This window comes from Cynocephalus volans, chromosome 1 (assembly GCF_027409185.1).
Source record: "Cynocephalus volans isolate mCynVol1 chromosome 1, mCynVol1.pri, whole genome shotgun sequence".
Classification (NCBI taxonomy): domain Eukaryota; kingdom Metazoa; phylum Chordata; class Mammalia; order Dermoptera; family Cynocephalidae; genus Cynocephalus; species Cynocephalus volans.
In genome coordinates, this window is record NC_084460.1 from 109,763,923 (window position 1) to 109,784,512 (window position 20,590).

Genomic DNA, 20,590 nt, shown 5'->3' on the forward strand with positions numbered 1-20,590 from the left:
AATTTGTATCTCTGCTTGCACCCCTACAGTCTATACTCAACACAGCAGCTAGAGTGATCCTGTTAAGGCATAAGTCAATCATGTCACGCCTCTGCTCAAGATCTTAATGGTTCTCATTTCTCCAGAGTAAAAGACAAACCCTTTCAATAACCTATAAGGCTTGATATGCTTTGCAAACTCCCCACCCTCACCCCATCCCATGACTTACTCGCTTATCTCCTTCAGGTCTCTGTCCAGGCGCCCCCTCCTCAGGGAGGCCTTCCTTGGCCACCTTTGCTAACCCTGCAGCTCCCACCAACACTCCCTGTCCTTCCCTTATTTTTCATCTCAGCATACATCTCTGCCTAACACATAGTTTACTGTGCTGCTTAGAGTCTATGCTTGGACTAGAATGAAGGCTTCCTGAGGCCATCATACTAATGTATGTATCCCCAGTACTTAGTATATTGTGCGACACATGACAGATGCTTAGTCAATATGTGTTGACGAGATGATTGAATCTGTGATTCTCTGGTTGTTCCCTCAAATGACAACCATGAAAGCACCCTGGGGTTTAAAGGAAAGGGGGATGACTCAGTTGGTCTAGTGGGCTTGTTCCCTTCCTTCTTGCCTCTGGTCTGACTTGGCTCATGTGACTCAACCTCAGTGGCTTCCCGATAATGAGCCCTGTCCCCAACATTGCCAGGTATGAGCGCAGGGCCTGTCTGACTTCATTTGCCTTCTGCCCTCTCTGCCTCCTTCCTTTCCCGTTCTTCCTCTCACTCCACCATCCCTGACCTATCTATCCCTGCCTCTCCCTGAAGGGTTGGGGGCGAGTCTCAAGCTTTCCCAGGTGAAGTGGGATGGGATTGTGTGCTCGGAGCAGACGGAAAAGACCCACGGGCTACCAGCTGTGCCCTCCTTCTCTTGCTTCCTTGCCCTGGACTTGTTGCCTCCCTGCCCCTCCTCTTAGCCCCTGGGCTTCAGCAGGAAATTTCAGCAGGGATTTGTGAGCCAGTTGGGAAGTTAAACTAGCTGAGAGTCTAAAGCATCTCCCATTCTGAGATCTTATGATCCTGTGCTTCTGGAATGAAAGGGCAAATTGGAGTTTACTCTCTACAAGGCTTGCTCTTTGGAAGTAGAAGATGGGGGTCCACTCAGATTTCTGTAGCTCTTACTGAGACATTGCTATTCCTAGACAGATGAACTGAGAGTTTCAGGCTCTTTCTCCACCTGTCCTCCTGCCCCCACAGCCTTTCTCAGATCTAGGAGGGATATTTGGAGCGAGGGCTTACCGCTTGGTCCAGGAGTCCATTCTCATCCGCATCATAGAGACGAAACATGACTGCAAGAAACACAGAGGTGAGGCTCAAGGTGCCTTCCAGGAACCAGGGACAGGCTGAGCTTCTGATGCCACCAAGGTTTTGATCAGTTCTGGCCATCACTGGGGTGGAGGCTGTTGCAGCCAACTAACCCACCCTCCAAGGTGCAGATCTGACTTCCACACGAAGAGGGTGGGGACAAGGCAGGAGAATCAAGCTATCTGGCTTCTGGACCTGTCCAAGCAAGAACTCTGTGGCAGATGAGACCTAGGTCACGAGTGTGACTCCCTGGCGAGCACACCCCTCAATATCCCTGGAACACATTTCAAAGCAAATGCCAGCTGCTAGTGAGGCAGAGGCATCAGAATTACAGCTGGGCCTTAGCTTCTATTGCACACAGAGAGAGAGTGTGGAGTTACGTAGGTTCAAATCCCAGCTGTGCCCTACCACTTCTGGGATGTCAAACAAGTTATCTCACTTTTTAAAGCTCAGGTCTTTTTTCATCTGTAAAATAATTAAAATAGTTCCTTTCTCCTAGGGTTATTATGAGGATTAACATGTAAATGTTAAGCCAAATCGACAGTGCTTGGAATACAGAAAGCACTCAACAGGTGTTATTTATTTTTATTTTCTTTTGTTAATGAACATTTATATATAACATTTCATGTGTACAAGGTACTGTTCTGTGCTCTTTATTGTTATTAGTTAATCTTCAATAATGCTTGAGGTAGATAATACCATGGAAGCTAATTTATCTTTTTTCCTAAAATGTCAGTGTGCTACTCAGAAACATCCTCAGTCATGTTCTAGCTGCAGGGAGGTGATGTAGGACAGGAAGATCTGGGAGAGAAATGTGGACAAAGGACAAAATGTTCATTTATGGGATCTGGAGACCTGTATTTCATTCATCCAGAAGGTAGAGATCCTGTCTGTGGTTTCAGAAGTCAGCGGAGCAGGAGGCAGAGCTAAACATTTCTTCATTTTCCTCTCAGTCTTTACTTTTCCTTATTTTTTTATTTTTATTTTTGGCAGCCGGACAGCACGGGGATCCAAACCCTCGACCTTGGTGTTACCAGAACCACGCTCTAATCAACTGAGCTAAATGGCCAGCCCCTATTTTCCTCTCATTCTTTAAAACCCTTCATCATGCTGCTTCCTCGGGGGAGGCTCCCCCAACTGACCCTTCCCTGATGCATCCCTCCTGGTCACATTATTCCTGCTAAGCCGCCCTTGTGTCATTTCCTTCCAGGTGTTTTAATGTCTCTGCATCCTGTATTTCTTTTCAGTGGTATGTCTCTGGTTGAGTCTAAGTTCCTTAAATTAGGGTCATGGGCTTCTGATTCTTTGGGGGTCCTGGGCAGAGGCAAGCACATGCTGATGACTCACTGAGCAGGTGACTGAACGATGTCAAGGACAGACCTCGTGTTGTTCCAGGACCCTGGGCCTAGACAACTCTCTCACACTGGCCCCTCCCTGGTCCTACTGTGCATGAGGAGTAGAACTAGAAAGGCCTGAGTGAGCATCTTATTCAGCAATGTGGCCTTGGCCAGTCTTTTCACCTTCCTGTGCTTTCTTACATGTAAAATGGGAATAATAATACACCTTTCTAGGGTTATTGTGAGGTTAAAAGGAGACAATGCATTTTACGTGCTCAGCAAATATAAGGTGTTCAACGGTGGGAATTATTACTGTTACTACTGCGTTGGCAAAGGGTGGGAATTCAGGCTATTATTTCCAAAAAGATATATGCTTGGTTTTTAAAAAGAAAAGCTTATCTTTTCTTTTTAATCAGTTCTAATCATTAAAACTAGGGAAGGATTTGAATTGATTTTGTTTAGTAAAAAAAAAAAAAGCCAAAATGAAAACTCCACAGGACAAATTACCGAATTCTGCAACAAAAACCCAGTTTTTGATAGAGAGGGAACCAAAAGATTAAAAGAATCTGAAGAGACATAATAACCAATGGCAATGTATGAACTTTCCTTGGATCCTGATTTAAACAGTTAAAAACAACATAAGACAACTGGTAAAACTGGAACATTGAATATTTGATCACAGTTAAGGAATCATTTTCTTTAGATGTGATAATGGTGTTGTGGTTATGTTTAAGAAAATGAATCTGTGATTTTAGAGGTACATACTGAACTATTCACAGATGAAATTATAGCCTGGAATTTGCTTCAAAATACTCTAAGGTGTAGCGAGTGGGTGGGAGGTATAAACCAAACAAGACTAACCATGAGTTGATAACCGTTGAAGCTGGGTGATGGGTACATGGAAGTTCATTATATACTCTACTTTTATTTATCTTTGAAATTTCCAATAATAAAATGTTTTAAAATTTCTTTTCATTGCTATTACAAGACTGTCTGAGAGTAACTAATATGAATAATCTGCCACATTTTCTTTGGTGGTTATTAACAAATATAATGCCTAAAACTCAAAATCCAGTAAAATATTGGAAATAATTTGACATTTCACTTTTAACATTAGCCAGAAGAAAACATAAATCTGCTACATTTGCTGCCAAATTAGCACTTATGACTTGCAATTGTTAACACCTCAAACCTATGGGGGAGATTTCAAGCTCAGCTAATGAGCAAAGTGTTTCATTTTGGTTTTGGTGAGTGTTAACCCTTGGCAGACTTCCCTTGCTAATGTTCGAGTTTTACCGACTAGTCTTATTAACAAATGGAATTTTGACTTTTGCTATAACATGGATTTTTTTCCCCCTTACTGTCTACCTTAAGTTCTCAAGAGAAGCAAAGACGATACATATTTTTGAACAAGGTCCTATCATCTCCTGTTTGAAAAAGCATTCCTGCAGGCTCACAGAGGCCAGCAAAAACATCCCAGAATTGAGTCATCGGCAAGACTGCAGGCTGTTTCAGCCAGTGTGGACTTTCCTTTTTGCCACCAGCTCTTACTCTCCTGCAGATATGCTTTTGAAACCAATTTAAGGAGCACCCGAAATCCAAGTTCAATTCCTCCAATTAACTAGCCCTCTTTCTCCAGAGGCCGAAGAGTCTGGGGGTGGAATGGAGAAATGGAAATAAGCCCCAATGAGACATAGGTTGGTTAGATACCAAGAAAAAAAGAGGATTCCTCATAGTTAAAGAGTTGCTTGGGATAGGAATAGAAGGAGGACCGATGTTGAACACCTTTCCTTGAAAAATCTGTTAAGAGGGGGCAGTCGCTTTTTGATTGGAGGCTTTCAGGAAGTCCTGCTAGCAAAGCAAGGGAGTCTTGACCCCTCGATGAGACCATTTCCCTGTCCAAATTTTGGTTCTCAATGCCAAGGTCTCAGATGCCCTTCCCACTCTCTATATAACTGGTACTGTGTCCTAGGGTGGATTCTAGGAAACATTGTATCACTGCTGGTGAGTGGACATAGAGGAACCTGGACCAAGGAGGCAGTACCCATACCTAAGGTCCCAGTTCCATCTCCAGCATGGTTAGGAAGGACGGACAGGACCCCACATCTTCCTCTAGGAAAAAGCTGAAGCTCCTTGACAGGACAAGCACTTACACTCTAGCTTGTCCTGAGGTCTCCCTGTCTCCAGCAGGGACAGGTAACACACGACGTCCTTCAGGTACACTGTGGGGGATTCTGAGCTTGAAGTCTGAGCAGCAGGGGCTCCCAGGGGGGTCACAGCCACTTGGTCTTTAGCTGGTGCTCGCTTCTTGGCCATCTTTGATTCTGTGATAGGTAAAAAGAAAGCATTCAAGGATATTTTGTGTTTAGTAAATATTAAACCCCTTTGTTGCTTCATTCTTTTTATGGTGGAGGCAACCATTTTATATAGCTTTGGTTACATAGATATGATCAAATCAGTGCCTCTAGAAATCCAGTCTGTGGAGTTCATATTCTATGCATGGACCCCATTCTGACTTTTTAATAGAGTCTATTTTCTTGTAGGAAATTAATCTATACTCTGTGAGTTTTCAGAAAAGATGATAGTGATTTTTGGTAATATCAATAGTCAACAGGTAAATGTCATGTGGCCTACTTGTCTGGAACACAACCAACTTGTAGAAGTAACTTTGGCTGGGATTTCAAAATGGTAAATGACTAATATACCATTTAAAAAATATATTGGTAAATTTGTCATTTACAATATACCGTCTTGCAATTTTCTTCTCAAATACATTTAAAGACAAAAAAGAAATAAATACTCAAAAGAGAAAGCTGTAATTTCCAGAAACTAAACAGAACTTCAACTCACTGCAAGCCTAATCAGTTGTATTAAGAAAAGTAGAAAGTGATTTATTGTACCACAGCAATAGAGTAAATTTTTCCTCTGAAATTTTTCCTTTCTTACATAGGAAAACCCATCGTTTCTTCCACACTCTGTCCTCTGGTTCAGAAATATAAGGTCAATTACTAACAAGAAAACCAGACACCTAAATTGTACTGCACGAATTTTTTTTTCTTTTTTTGAGGCCCATTGAGTGCTATCTCTTCTCCCTCAGCCTCTCTACATGCCCATCACAAATGATCTCTTCATGTACAATGCACAGAAAACAACTAATCAGGGAATAAATGGAAGACTGGCAGTGGAAAACTCAACTTAGGTCTTGTAATCCTACTAAGCAATAAAGGGCTGGAGACATAGGCAGAGGTAGAGACAGCCCTGCTAGTAATGCCTGCTGGGGAAGGCAATGTCACCCATGCACTCTTAATTCAGAGAACCAATGAGCCAAGCAATGGGAGAAAACAGTCCATCTCAACAGAGCTGTGCTGGATGAAAGCATGCCAGGTCCTGGGGTTAGGCTGTGGGTCTGAGAAGAATTAACCGTCATCTAGATGGACAGTAGAAGAGACCAAAGGTCACTGACACACTTTGTGTGTTACAAAGGGCCCCATGAAGAAACCAAGATGGATCCTATGAAACAGCTGCAAAACAAGGAAAGGAAGCTTCACCCTGAAGTCTCAGAAGACCAGATCTTTGAAAGTAATTTCCTCCTGGACAAGACCCTCAGTAGGCTGCAAGAAGGTATAACCTCTATTAAGCCAGAGCAGAGAGTTTCAGGGGTGAACAAGTACAGATGAAAATACAAAAGGATGAGATAAAGACAGGGATAGTGAGATACAGGAGGAGTGTAATGAAAATACATATGCAAGAGAAGTTTTAAAATCATCACTAGAGGAAAATTCATAGAAAAACATAACTTTATGTAGAAGACAAAAGGGAAAAGTCCTTTGTACTAAGTAGTCCATTATATCCCAAGTTATTACTGTATACTCAGATTATTCATCCATTAAAACACTATCAATGACATCCACTTCGACTAAAATGGAGTAACAGGGACCAGATTTACCCTTCCACTGGAAACAACTAAACTGGGCAAAAGATATGTAGCAACAGTTTATAGGATGCTGAATATCAGGCAGCACCAAATGGTGATCCCTGAGAAGATGGGAAACAAACAAGATGACCCCTGCAAAGGCCACATCTTACTGTTGGGAAAGAGTGTCTAGGCTGCAGTGCAGGGAGTGGAGCCAGGAAGATTCGGGCAGTCTCTCTGAGTTGAGATGGAGCTGGGAGTCTGGGGAGCCCAATAGAGTCCACAGAGCATAGCACTGGAAAGGAGGGAGCTGCACAGAGAAAGAACTCTTGAGATATGCAGAAGGTTCCCTTTGAATAATAGTTCCCTTCAATCATTCAGCTGAGAAGGGATTAGCACACTGCCAAGAGAACCGAAATAATGCCTATTCCCACCAACCTTCTATGGGTTGAAACCCTCTATGATTAGAATCCCTCTATGATTCACAAATCATCAGTAGAGTCCTCAGAAGAGTTTTGCCTCAGTAGTGAAGCAAAATTAACCCTTGAGTAAATGTCTTTCTGGTCCTGTTCAACAAAGCTTAAAAGCTAGACCCCAAAAGGTCAAATTTCCAGGTAACATAATTGTACTCAAAAACGAAGCTCAAGAATATTTGTAGAAATGCAAAAATATGCAGCATACAACATTTAAGGATGAGATAAAATGAACTATACACAAATTCTTCCAGAAAATTTAAGAGAAGGGAATCTTGCCCAACCCATTTTAGAACACTGTTAATCTAAAGCCAAAACCAGACAAAGACATTACAAGAAATAAATACACATTTCACTATCTCTCATGAACATAGGTGCAAAAGTTCTTAAAATTTTAGCAAATTGAACCCTATAATATACAAAAAGAAATTAAATAAGACCTAAATAAATAAGGAGATGTTCTGTGTTCAAGGACTGGAAGACCCAATATGTTAAGATGTCAGTTCTTTGTGATCTTGAGTTAAGCAAAGATTTCTAAGACACAATACCAAAAGCTCAATCCATAAAAGAAAAAAAAATGATATATTGGACTTCATAAAAATTAAGAATTTTGCTCTTCAAAAGACACTGTTAGTGAATGAGAAGACAAGTCACAGATGGGGAGAAGATATTTGCAAATCACATATCTGTATCCACAATATATAAAGAACTCTCAAAACTCAAAAAGAAAGCAAAATAACCCAATTTCAAAATGGGCAAAAGATTTGAATACTCTACTAAGGAAGATATACAGATGGCAATCATGCATATGAAAAGATACTCAACATCATTAAAGCACATGTAAAGATAAGCAGCAGCACTAGTCATTAGGGAAATGTGAACTAAAACTACAGGGAGATCAATTACATACCTATTAGAACGGCTAAAAATAAGATTGTCATACCAAGTGTTGCTGAGGATATGGAGCACCAGAAGCTCTCATCACTGCTGGTAGGTATGTAAAATTAACTACTTTTGAAAAGAGTTTGGTAGTTCTTATAAAGTTAAATGTATACCTGCTATAGTACGCCCAGTCATTCCACTCTTAGGTGTTTACCCAAGAGAAATGAAAGTTGTCCATCCAAAGACTTGTACAAGAATATTTACACAGGTTTTATTTGTAATAACCAAAAACTGGAAACAACCCAAATGTCTATCAATAGGTGAATGGATAAACAAATTGTGGAATATCTATATACGAGGATACTTCAAAAAGTTCATGGAAAAATAGAATCAGAAGATAATACAAATCTTTTCATGAACTTTTTGAAGTACCCTCGTATGTATTAGAATACTAATCAGCAACTAAAATATGTGAACTATTGATACACACATGGATAAATCTCAAAATTATTATGCTGAGTGAAAGAAGCCAGACCCAAAAGAGTACATACTGTATGATTCCATTTATGTAAAATCCAGACAAAGTGCAGCCTAGTATATAGAGACAGACAGCAGGTCAGTGGTTGTATGGAATGGGGATAGGTGGGTAGGGAGGGTGGGAGAAATAGATTACAAAGAAGACTTTTGGAGATGATGGATATGCTCATTATATTAATTGTGGTGCTGGTTTCACAGGTGTATACATATGTCAAAACTTAATAATTACCCACTTTAAATACTGCAATTTATTTTATGCCAATTATACCTCCAAAGAGCTATTTTAAAAATGCTATTAGAGTCTTTTCTGAAGATCCTTAGATTGCTAGAGCTATGGTTGGATCTTGAGCCACTCACTGGTTTTCATTAGGTCTACTGTTCACTCCTGTCATGGAGATGCTGGGGTCCAGAGGGACTGAGTGGCACTGACCCAGCTCCACTAGTGTCCTTCCTCCTCATACTGCCTTGCATGAAATACCCCTAACCTATAGCCATCTGAATACATCCCTCAGGTGCCCATCACACTAGTAAAAAAAGACTAACACCCTCTCCCAGACCGCAGAGGTTCTGTCCTGGTGCCATGTCACAAACCCTTCTATGGTCTTGGCAGACCTGATTTGTTTCACTTTCTCTCTTAGTCTCTCTATTACTTGTTGCCTTCCAGTCAGGCAGTGTTGCATACTGGAAAGGGTACCAGGCTAGAGACAGGAGAATGAGATTCTAGCTCTGGGTTTGTGCTAAATGGTGTCCACAAGTAGGCTTATTCCCCCACAACCAACCTCAGTTTTCTCATCTGTTAAAAGAGGAGATTGCATTAAAACTGATATTTACCCAAAGCCTTGAATGACAGAAATGTTTGTGAATATAATGTTAAGTGAAAAACACAGCTGGATCCAAAATTATATGTATGCAGTGTGATCCCAATTCTGTAAAAAAAAAATTTGTAGAAAAAACCTATAAGGAGAGTATACACACACATACACACATACACACACAACACACACACAATACAATTGCATTGGTGGGATTATGGGTGATTTTGTTGTTTCCTTTTTCTGAACACAATTTTTTTTTAGAGCAATTTTAGGTTCACAGCAAAGCTAGAGGAGGGTTCAGAGATTTTCCACAGAACCCCTGCCCCCACACAGGCACAGCCTCCCTCAATATCAACATCCCCCACCAGAGTGGTACATATGTTATAATTGATGAACCTACATTGACACAGCATTATCGCCCAAAGTCCATAGTTTACATTAGGGTTCACTCTTGGTGCTGTACATTCTATGGGTTTGGATAAATGTATAATAATGACATGTATCCACCATTATAGTATCATACAGTGTAGTTTCACTGCCCTAAAAATCCTCTGTGCTCTACCATTAATCCCTTCCTCCCCAGCTCCTGACAAACACCGTTGTTGTTGACCTTTGCTGTTCGTTGTTTCTTTCTCTATTATTTTTTGTACTCTTCAAATTTTCTGCAATGTGTCTATACAAGGGTACTTCAAAAAGTTCACGGAAAAATGGAATTAAATGATAACGTGAATCTTTCCATGAACTTTTTGAAGTATCCTTTTATAATTGGGACAAATTAAGAAAAAAATTGGGGACTTCCCTTGAGACTCCAATGTTCTGGATTGCTGAAACATCTCAACAGCCTGAAAAACCAAATAAAAACCAGGAGACTCAAGTTCTCTTTGTTCATTCCATTTAGCTCTGGAACTTTGTGAAAGGAAGGTGGCTTCAGCCTTTCCTGAGTTGACATTGTGACAATGACAGACGCTCAGGGCTCTGAGCCCCCTCTCTACTGTTCATATGGACACAGCATGGGCCCACCTGGCTCTGGGGATGAATCACGTGAAATGAGTTGTGTTAGATCTGAGTTTGGAGACTCATCTGCTGGCCCTAGACAGACCGTATCAAATAAAAATTTAATTTCTTCCTCTGGCTTCTGCCTGGGCAACAGGAAAATGTCAGAATTTTCAACAGATGGCCTGATCCAAGGTGACTCCAGGACTCAGCTCTTCCTTGCTGGCAGAGGCCCCTCTCCATGCTGCCTGTCTGGCCCAACATCCCTGTTTCTGGTGAATAGGGGCATCTAATTAAGACATCTGTGGAAGGGGGCCTAGCAGGGAAAGAATTTTCTCCTTTTAATCTCAAGTCTGAAGCGAAGATGAAAAAGTGCTATACATCTCTCAGGCCAAGAGTCAGATAATTCCCCTTTCATGAGGTGACCACGGCAGTATGATTTTTCCTACACACAAGGAAAATGGTGCATTGCAAATCTCTTCTCTGGGAGAAAATCTCTGGAAGTTCCTCTTTTAGACCCAGAATGATATAGCTATTGCAAATAAGCATGGTGGTCAAATAAGTCAGCCAACTTCCATCACGGTCATCGATCATCTTTTCTCAAATATCATGTAATGACTTATCCCCAATACGTTCTTCCCTGATACTTCAGAAACCACTAAAACAAATCTTGCCCAGACCGTTTGGAATCTCCGGGAATGAAACGTAGTTCTCCCAAGTTCCTCTTGAAGTTCCAGATTCTTGGACTAAGAAAGTCTCTAGGTAAAGAATTTGAGTCAGGATGTTTTTCACCATTGTCTTTCTTGCTGGGAGTTTAATATCTCAAAATTTTCAGTTTCTCCTTTTCCTTCCTACTATGGGAATGATTTATGTCAGAATATGCCTCCTCTGTTCCATTTAAGATGTAAGACTTATTTATGCCTTGAATCCATTTCACCAGGGGGCCATGGACTAGCATGGCTGGGTGGGGTGTGGGGCAGGGATGGATGAGTCTACACTTTTGCAGAGTCTTGCCTTGCTGCTGTCCCTGAAGGTGTTGGGAAGTAGTGACACTCTTAGTTCTTGCTTGTTGGAGCTCCTTGAGCAGCCTGGGATTTGCTGAGCTTATCATCCAAAGGTAACTCTCCTTTCCCGACCATGCTGTGCTTTCCATCTGTAGTGAATTTTTGATCTCACCAGTTTGTCAGTTAAACACTAAAACTCTGTAATCCTTCTAGTTTCCCTTATTGCTGGGCCAGGAAAAAGAGATTAGAGCTACATCTAGTGTCCAGTTGAAAACTCTCTCATTCTAGGCTCACATTATAATTAATCCCCCTTCTCCTTCAGAGATCTATCTATCTTGTTGTTTATGTATTTGAAAAAATATAATAAAACTGAATTCTTTATCCCCTGGGTATATCCCAAGAACTGGAATTCACCTTTGAGTATATATAAATTTTTTCAATAGAATGATAATGCACAGTACATAAGGTCTGACTCTCAAGTCTTTGTATTTTAAGCTTCAGGAGCAACCCAGGTGAAAGAGCACATGAGAGATTGTTCATGAGAATAGGATGCCTAGCTGACACACCTGGAGACGGAAGGTGTAGACTGAAGGAGATCACGGCAGACCATGACAAGTTACAATACAGTGTACTTCTAGAGGGAGGCCTGAATAATAATTGCTCATATTTGTTATTAGCAATTATTGAACATTTATTATGTGCCAGGCACTGTTCTAAGCATTTACATATACAACTCACTTAACCTTCATAACAACACTTATTATTGCCTCATTTTACAGATGAGGATATCAAAGCACAGAGACATTGTTCAAACATTCCCACGGTTACAGAGCTAGGTAGTGTCCGAGCTGGGAATCGAACCCAGGCAGTCTGGCTCTGAAGTCCAGATTCTCAACCAGTATGTTCTATTGCCTGACCCAACTTAGGTTGACAGTGCCCAGGAAACTTGTGTTGGACATAAGAACAGAAGTCAGGGATGGTAACCTTTGCTCCTTCCCATTTTCTTATGAGCTTCTGGTCTTGGGTCTAGGCCTGTCAACAGCACAGAGGAAAGGCTTCCTATTGACAACACTCCAGGAAAGATTCCACATCTGTCATGGTCCTAAGGGCAGCAGACACCACTATAGCAGCCCCCTTGAGCATGCAGCTTTGGTGCCTCTCCATGGAAGCAAACCACCAGGCATCGCAAGAGAGACCACTGCTTCTTCCCTTGGCATAGGAAGGAGAGCAGAAGCTTTGAGGTTGGACAATTCTGGACTGAATCCCTGGCTCCACAGGTGACGCCAGTGGTATATAATCTCTTAAAGCCTCAGTTTCTCATGTGTAAAGTGGTATGATTGTGAAGGTTAAATAAAATATGTAATGAATAAGTGTCTGGAAAATAGATCTTTGGAAAAATTTTACCTGGCTTCCCCTTGCTAACTTATTAGCAACTCCCTAACTTATTCAAAATGGCATATGTTGTTGGAAGCACAGTCTTATCCTCTTGTCCCACCCTCTCCAGCCATCCACTGGTAGAGTCATCTGTACCTTAGCCTTGGAGCTCCCCCCCCCCCCCGCCAACACATGCACACTTTTTTTTCTCCTGAGAAGGCTCACCCCGCTCTGTGCAGGCACACCTGTCATAGATAAACATCTAGCAAGCTGTTCCAAGTCCTGACCTGCCCTGTTCCAGGGCAAGTGAAGCAACAACATTTACCCAGCCTTGGAATCCCAGAACATTCAAATAGCCCCAGAGATGGAAGTTCCGAAGGCCACAGAAGGGTAAGATCTGTTTAAGGATGCACAATTACATGGAGACAAACCACTGGGTAGGTATTCCCACTCCTCCCCAAGGATGAGATATTCCCCACTGCTCCCCCAAATCTTACATTCCGAAGACTTACTGGTGTCAGGGGCACAGGCCTCATCTGCTTTGGCAGTGTTATCCATGTTCTGTGTATTAGAATCTGGGAAACAAAAGGAAGATTTAAAGACCATCCCATGCCCTCCAGCTTCTCAGAGGGGCAGGTAGGGGACCTTCCCATGTGATCTGTTTCACTTAAGTTGTGTCTGCGTCTCTGGGTTCCTTTCAGCTGTTTTCACTTATTGGGGTTGACTGTGTCTCCCCCATGATAGCCCAAGCTCCAGGATGACAGCAGCCACACCTTCCCTTTCCCCTGACACTCCCAGGCTCATCCCAGCCTGGACACACAGGTGAATGTGCTCCATCCTCAGACCAGAAGGCTTTGCTGAAGACCCTCTTCCTCCTGCCCTAGGGTAGTCTGTGTCCCTTCTTCCCTGCATTCTACTCTCTATCTCAAGTGGCAGGATTTATGCCCCTCTTTATTCTTCTCACTGAGAGATTCATCAGATGAGGCTTCCCATAAGGCCCTATGAAGAAAATAGTCCCAGGTCTTTGGTCCCCATTCCCACCCCAGTTACTATGCTCAGGGGACCCTCTAGGAATGCAGCCTGAGCCTGTGGCAAGGAAGTCAGAGCTGCACAATGTCCTCCCTTCTCGGGCAAAGCTGGTCTATGTACCTGGGCTGTTGGCCTCGCTGCTGCTGGACCCTTCCTTCGGGTGGTCAGGGGTCTCTTGTCTGGGCTTCTGGCTGAAGGCCAGGAAGAGGTGTGTGCTCAGTGGCTGAGGAAGGTCCACGTCCAGGTACGTCCTCATGAACAGCTTGAAGACATCGTAGCTAATCGGCTGAGAAGGGGCAAAGACAGAAAAGTCAGCGGAGAGAAGCAAAGGACAGAGAGGAGGGAGAAAAGGAAAAGGAGTCAGGGAGACGGAAGCTGGAAGAAATGGACAGGGGAGCAGGAGGAAGCGGAAGAGCTGGTGGGCGCAGGAAAAAGGCCGGGGAGGTGGAAGAGAATGACAGGTACAGGGAGCTGGTGACAGACATAAGAAGGAGAAAAGGCTACTGGCAGCCTATTGGGGCTTGAAGGGTCACAGAACCAGGGCAGGCTTTTGTACCAGACCTGACATGGTCTAAATTTAGGTGAAAAGGGGCATGACAGAGAGTGAGCACTGAGAATGGAGGCCACGGTGGAGGGCTCGGCCTTTGTCCAAGCCACGTGAGGGATGTGGTTCTAATGAGCAGGGACAGGCCAGTGCCCTGGAATCCTAGTTAAGATGAAGAAGGATGCAGGTGAAAACATGATGGAAAAACATGGTTCTTCTGTCGTATCTTGATTTTCCTCTTGTGCCATGGGGGATGTGATTCCTGAGTATTCAGGTCTCAGAAAACAGGAAAGACCTGGAAGAGACAAGGACAGTCTCCATCCTTCATTACTTTCATAATTCTGATCTTTCCTGGACAAACCCCAAGATAACAGGGGAGTGTGCATCTGGCTCGGCTGCTTCTCAAAATATGCCCTTGTGAAGGTTTTAGGCACCAGGAGAAGAGCAGGGAGCCAAGGACAGAGGGCAGAACCAAGAGACATGCCAAAAACTCGACCCTCATCCTACTGTGTCTCTCCCAGTGCTGCCTGGCTTTGGGTCCCAGGCTGGGGACACCCATGCCAGAAAGTCTCTGAGCTCAGCAAACACTCAGCAACAACAGTTTGCAGGGAGTCATTGCTGGCTCATGCTTTGATGGCATCAGTTTCTTCATCAAATCGGCAGATGCTCCTGGAAATCACTTGAGGAAGCACTTAGCTGTGCAGGCTTTTGTGAATAATAACAGCCACAAGAATAAAATCCCTTTTGGAAGTCTAATTGGTGCTCCTATCAAAATGCTGATAGCTTTTAACCCCTTGTCTATTTTGGGAGATCTGGGGGCCTTCCCAGAACCAGGAGCTGGCTTGCATGTTTATAATCAGGTTTGAGTTCAAAGGCTTGGCCCTAAAAGCAGGCAATGCCCTTCCAATCTCATTGGGAGCTCAGAAAGCAATTTCTGTTTAGCTTCAGGCTGAGATGGGTGTTCTACACATCTCCTTTGCAGAGTGGAGGAAGCCTGATTCAGTTGGACAGAGGCACTTACCAGACTGAGGGAACTCTGAGCAAATGGTGGACTCACATTTCTTGTGAGAGCTGTCCATCTCTCTCTGTCCCTTTCCTGTCCCTGAGTCACTGTGTTTATTTCCCACTCCTGTCCCTCTCTCTCCACAGCCTCACCACCTCACACATCCTCCTCCCCTTTTCCAATACAAAGGAATAAGATCTTTTCCTCCCGCTTTCCAAGTGTAACTCACCCACCTGACCCTTGATTCCCCCCTCGCTGTCTCTGATTGCACCTCCAGCACTTGCTTCTCTTCTACTTGCAAGCATGGAGAGTGTCCACTGTTCCAGAGACACTGCTGTCACTAGAGCTACTAGCCCATCCCTCTTGCCTTCCTCTTCAAATTTCTCCAAACAGACCAGACCATCCTCCTCACTTCCTTAATCCCATTTGGTCTGGATTCTAGCCCATTACCTCTGAACCTGCTCTCTTGAAGCTCACAAACTCAATCAACTTTCTTTAGACTTTCTCATCTTTGGCTTCTCTGTAGCATTTCATCCTCTCTTCTTCACAAAACTCGCTCTTTTCCATGGAGTTCTATTTAGGCTCTCTTCATTCTTTACTTTGATTGACTGAATATTTGCTGATTTCACTGTTATTCATTAATGTATTTCAAAAGTCTTATTGCATTGTTTTTTGCATTATTTAATGGACCAGTACTGTTTTTAAAAGTAGTTTTGAGTTCCAAAATATACTGTTAATCTCTATGGTTAGCATCAAATTAAAAGCCATCAGAACAAAATATTTCTGGAAAACAGACTGTATTAAATGATTTGATAAAAAGAAATCTTAGCTAAACAAAGGCTAAACATAATGCTGTTTAAAAAAGAACAAAGTGAAAAGGTCATCAAGCAAGACCAGTGTGAGACTCAGGAGACCTCGTGACTGGTCTCAGATCTGCCACAGTTTTTGAACCTCAGTTTCTTCTTCAGCAAATTGTGAGTGCTGGACTAGAAGATCTCAAGTTCTAAACTTCTGCTAGCTTCCTCTTTAAACTAGTTCCTCTTTCCTACTCTGCAATTTCTGTTCATGCCAATGACAACATTATTTTTCCAGCATTCCAGACTCAGCTTTGAACTCTTAGTGTCTGAGACCGTTCCACTGCAATGTCTGTCACATCCAGACTTTTTCTTTGTCCATTGCCCCTGCTGCCATCACCAGAGTTGCTGGTTTCAGACTTCTGCTTCATGCATCTCACCTGAACAATTGCAACACCTCTCCAAGGCTTCCTTGCCCCTGCCTCCATCTGCCATCTAGTTCACTCATCCTTGCCAGGTTGATCTTCCCAAAGCATAACTCTGATAAGATTGCCTCCTTACTCACAAACTTCATGGCTCTAATTGCCAGTGGGAGAGTTGAGACCAGTTGATATACTACTGTGCTCCTATACTATAATTATGAAATATGTTCAAAAAATAAATTAGAAAATGGAAATTAGATGAGATAAAATGAATATAACTAGAAGATCTAATATGTAGTGTTCTCACAGTTCAATGAATCATCCTGTGTACTCTGTGAGACCTTTGGGATTCACAGCCTTCCATAATTTTCCTCCATCCTAGATTTGTAGCTGCTTCAAGCTCCAAGGCCATCTGGTATTCTTTCCTGTTATTCCCTATGTACACCTATACACTCTGTCCATGCTGATCTCTGTGTTCATTCCCGACCAAGCCTCTGTGCATTTTACTTGGAATGAACCGCTTTCTTTTCTACCTGTTAAAATTCCAGCCATGATTTAAAGTGCAACCCAGATACCATCTCCTCCAGGAAGCTTGATATGATCTCCTGCACCTGAATTTCTATACTTTGTACCTTGATTCCTATCTTGTGACACTCATATCTGCTACTCCAGGTTAATATATAGTTGTTTGTGGCACACCTTGGTTCTTCTACTGGATCCATAGCTCCTGGAAGATAGTGAGAATATCTTACTCTACCTTTGTATCTCCCAAACCACCTATCTTAATAGGTGTTTCTTGATAGGTATGGATGATGTTAATTGGTGCATTTCAGGAATAGCCTGGTGCCTGGCTCTTGGCTGTCATCTTTTATTGTGAGGTCCATTCAGTTAAAAAAAAATTATATGTGTGTGTGTGTGTGTGTGTGTGTGTGTGTGTGTGTGTATTCTGCACCTTCTAAGTACAACCTCTTAAGTACAAGGCATGGTACTAGGCACCAATGGAGAACACACCAATGAATGAGGCATGGGTCCATACCTTCAAGAGACTCGGTGTTATATATAAGAGGTAAAGGTATTAAAATAATTACAGTACATGGTTAGCAGTGGTGAGTGCCATAGGAAAAGAGCTGACAAACTGTTATGAGAACTTAGAAAATAATGATGGAGCTCATGTTCAACCATTCATGTCCCTATCCTGGAGAATAGGATGGCATAGAATAAACTTAGAAACACAGAGCATTTAAACCAGAAGAGCCTCAGAGGGAACTGGGTCTCCTCATGCCACTGAGGCTAGGGAGATTCAGTGATTTGCCCCAGGTAGGTCGTGGCAGAGTAAAACCAGAAGCCAGATTTTCTGATTCCTAGTCCATTCCTCCTTGTACTGTATCTGACACAGGTCCCAGAGCTGGCATAGTGCTCCCTGACATTCCCTCCAAGCACCCTAATTTCAGCAGGCAAAGAAATATGACTGTGTGCCACTCTCAAGTGATATCTGGGTTATGAGAAAGTTCTTTATGAGCACAGGCCAGGAGCAGAGTAGCTGCTTAGGAAATGTGTGATGGGTGACTGGGTAGGGAGTGGCTGGGTATCATGCCCAAAATAGATAACCAACCACTACAAGGCATGCCAGCAATTCTCTGAGCCCTGGAGTAACAGCATAGGCACACTCATCATTCAGGCTGAAGGAACCCTGTCTTCTCCCAGCAGCTGTGACTCTCATGCAGGAACTAGCTGGCCAATTGCTGCTGTTGCAACCCACTTCAAGGGAGTATGTTAATTCTTGCACAGGTCAGGAAGGAAGGAAAACTAGAGAACTTATCATGCATCCATCAGGCATGTTAATTCTCAAGACAACAGTGTGAGGGGAGACCATCACTGTCATTTTTTGGATAAAACAAATTCTAACATAAATAACTTGCTCAAGGTGATAAAGCACATGACAGAGCTGGGATTTGTGCTCAGGTGTGTCTGAGTCCAGGCTCACGGTACCACCCAGCCACCTGCCTCTTTTGCTCTGCTGGGTTTTGTCTGCTCTCTAGCTCTCTTCCACTGCTCTGTTCTACAGAGAATCACCTGATACTGATGGGCATGTTCACCACAGCCAAATGCAGCCCCACTGCTCTGCAAACTTTCCTTCCCATCTTAGCTTTCTTAGCAATCTGCCCCTTCCCATAGCTAACCTCTTTCTCGTTGAGACATTTTCCCAGCAGTAAGCCATCAAGCTCAAGAGAAATGAAACCTTTGTTGTTTCCCTAACCCTGTGCCATGAAACTACACCTACTAGAAGTCAGCTGCACTGTGTGAGAGAATGGAATCAGAGTGGCAGTGCTCCCCTGGGACGTGGCAGTGCCACGCGTACAAAGAGTGGGGGCAGCTCTGCCAGAGGCGAGGGCGGCCACGTGCTCATAACAGCCACGCTGCTGCCTGCTTCTGAAAGCTCCCCTGGCCTTCAAGCCTGTCTGCGTGGCCCTGACCAAATTGTTCCCCTCCCACTCATCAGCCCCAGGGCGGACAGGCTGATTATTGGCCCCCACCAGGTTTTGTTCCCATGTCGTAGGAGCTGGGGGTGGGGATGGGGGGCAGCGAGTTCTTTGCTGGCTCTGCTGTCTTCTTTGCAAGGCTTCTTCTCAGGAATGTTCTTTGAAATGTGCATTTGCAATCTCGCCCCTATTCTGGCAACCTCCCTCCTGTTTCATTCTCCTGCTGATTGGTGCATTTTATCCAAGGCCCCTCTCAGGTGTACTGCCAGCGTCCAGCAGAAAAGGCATTGATTCAGGTTTGTTGAGTGGATGACAACATGAATAAGTGAGTGGCCAGCCTCTCCCAATGTTAGCCCTGCTGATCAGTCACTTTTCTGGAATTAGCCCTCATAAAAGGACCCAGGAGCAGGGAAAAGGGAGTTGAGTTTAAAACATTCTGGGGAAAGGGGACAGAAGAGAAATAATAATGGGTACCATTTTTATAGTGTCTTGTAAAGTGTTTGACACTTTGCAGAAATTATCTCATTTAATTTACTCATCCACAAACTTCAAGGTTTTTAGTTTTTGTTACCTTTAGCTTGTTATTTTTAGATAAGGAGAGTGAGGCTTGAAAAGATGAAATATTATCCAAGGCCACATTGCTGGTTGATGGTAAAGATTGAAGGCTAACCTAAGACTATGTGACCGGGGTCATTACTCTTGAACTTGACGCTGCCAGTAGGAAATAAATTCCAAGGGGCAGGAACTCTGCTTTTTCATCTTTATATTTCCTACCATGCCCAGCACAGAGCCTGGATGTCCAAGAAATATGAAAGTAGGGGGAGGTCTTGCATTCATTTGTTCATTCAACATTTGTTGAATGCCTGCTATGAGTCAGATACTCTTCTGGGCACCAGAGACACAGCATGGAACAAAAATATTCTAGTGGGAAAGACAAACAATTAATTAAGTAAATTTTATAGCATGACAGATGGTGAGAAGTACTAAGGAGGAAAATAAAGCAAAGCATGGGGATAGGAAGTGTCAGGAAAGAGGGATTCAAATTTTAGATAAAGAAGGTGACAATCACTGGGCATGTGATTTAAGCAAGGACTTGAAGGCAGAGAGGAAATGAACAATGTGGGTATGTTGGGGAGCAATGGTCCTAGGAGAGGCAACAGCAAGTGCAGTGTGCTGAGGTTACAGCAACATTGGCTACCTCAACAGCATCAAGGAAGCCACTACATCTGGAATGAAATGAGGAGGGGGAGGGCAGCAAGAGATGAGATCAGAGAGTAGGGAGAGGTGCAGGTTGTAAAGATGTTGACTTTTACTCTGAGCAGGGTTTGGGGGAAACCATGGGGGATTGTGGAGTAGAGTAGTGACAAGCTCTGACATAAGTTTTAACAGATTGCTCAGGATGTGTGTAAAGGATAGACTTTCAAGGGCAAGGGCAGAAGCAGGGAGCCCAGTTAGGGGTCTCTTGCAATAATCTGGGCAAAATATGGTGATCACTCACATCAGGATGGTAGCAGTGTAGGCAGTGAGATGTGGACAGATTTTGGGTATATTTTGAAAGTAGGGGTGACAGAGCTTGCTGATGAACTGGATGTGGGTTGGGAGAGGAAGAGAAAAGTCAATGATGACTCCATAGTTTTAGGCTAAATAACT

At 43.1% G+C, this 20,590-nt stretch overlaps 1 protein-coding gene across 3 annotated transcripts in view; it reads right to left on the reverse strand.

Moving 5' to 3' along the window:
• The window catches only part of DGKG (diacylglycerol kinase gamma), a 148,589-nt gene that overhangs the window by 112,133 nt on the left and 15,866 nt on the right, over positions 1-20,590 (reverse strand). For all 3 annotated transcript variants that reach the window (XM_063092352.1, XM_063092351.1, XM_063092350.1), the window contains exons 3-6: positions 13,818-13,983; positions 13,181-13,243; positions 4,831-5,001; positions 1,275-1,324 (exon numbers count right to left, since the gene is read on the reverse strand). In XM_063092352.1, the coding sequence (XP_062948422.1) occupies positions 1,275-1,324; positions 4,831-5,001; positions 13,181-13,243; positions 13,818-13,983 (450 nt within the window). The remainder of the gene's footprint in view (positions 1-1,274; positions 1,325-4,830; positions 5,002-13,180; positions 13,244-13,817; positions 13,984-20,590) is intronic.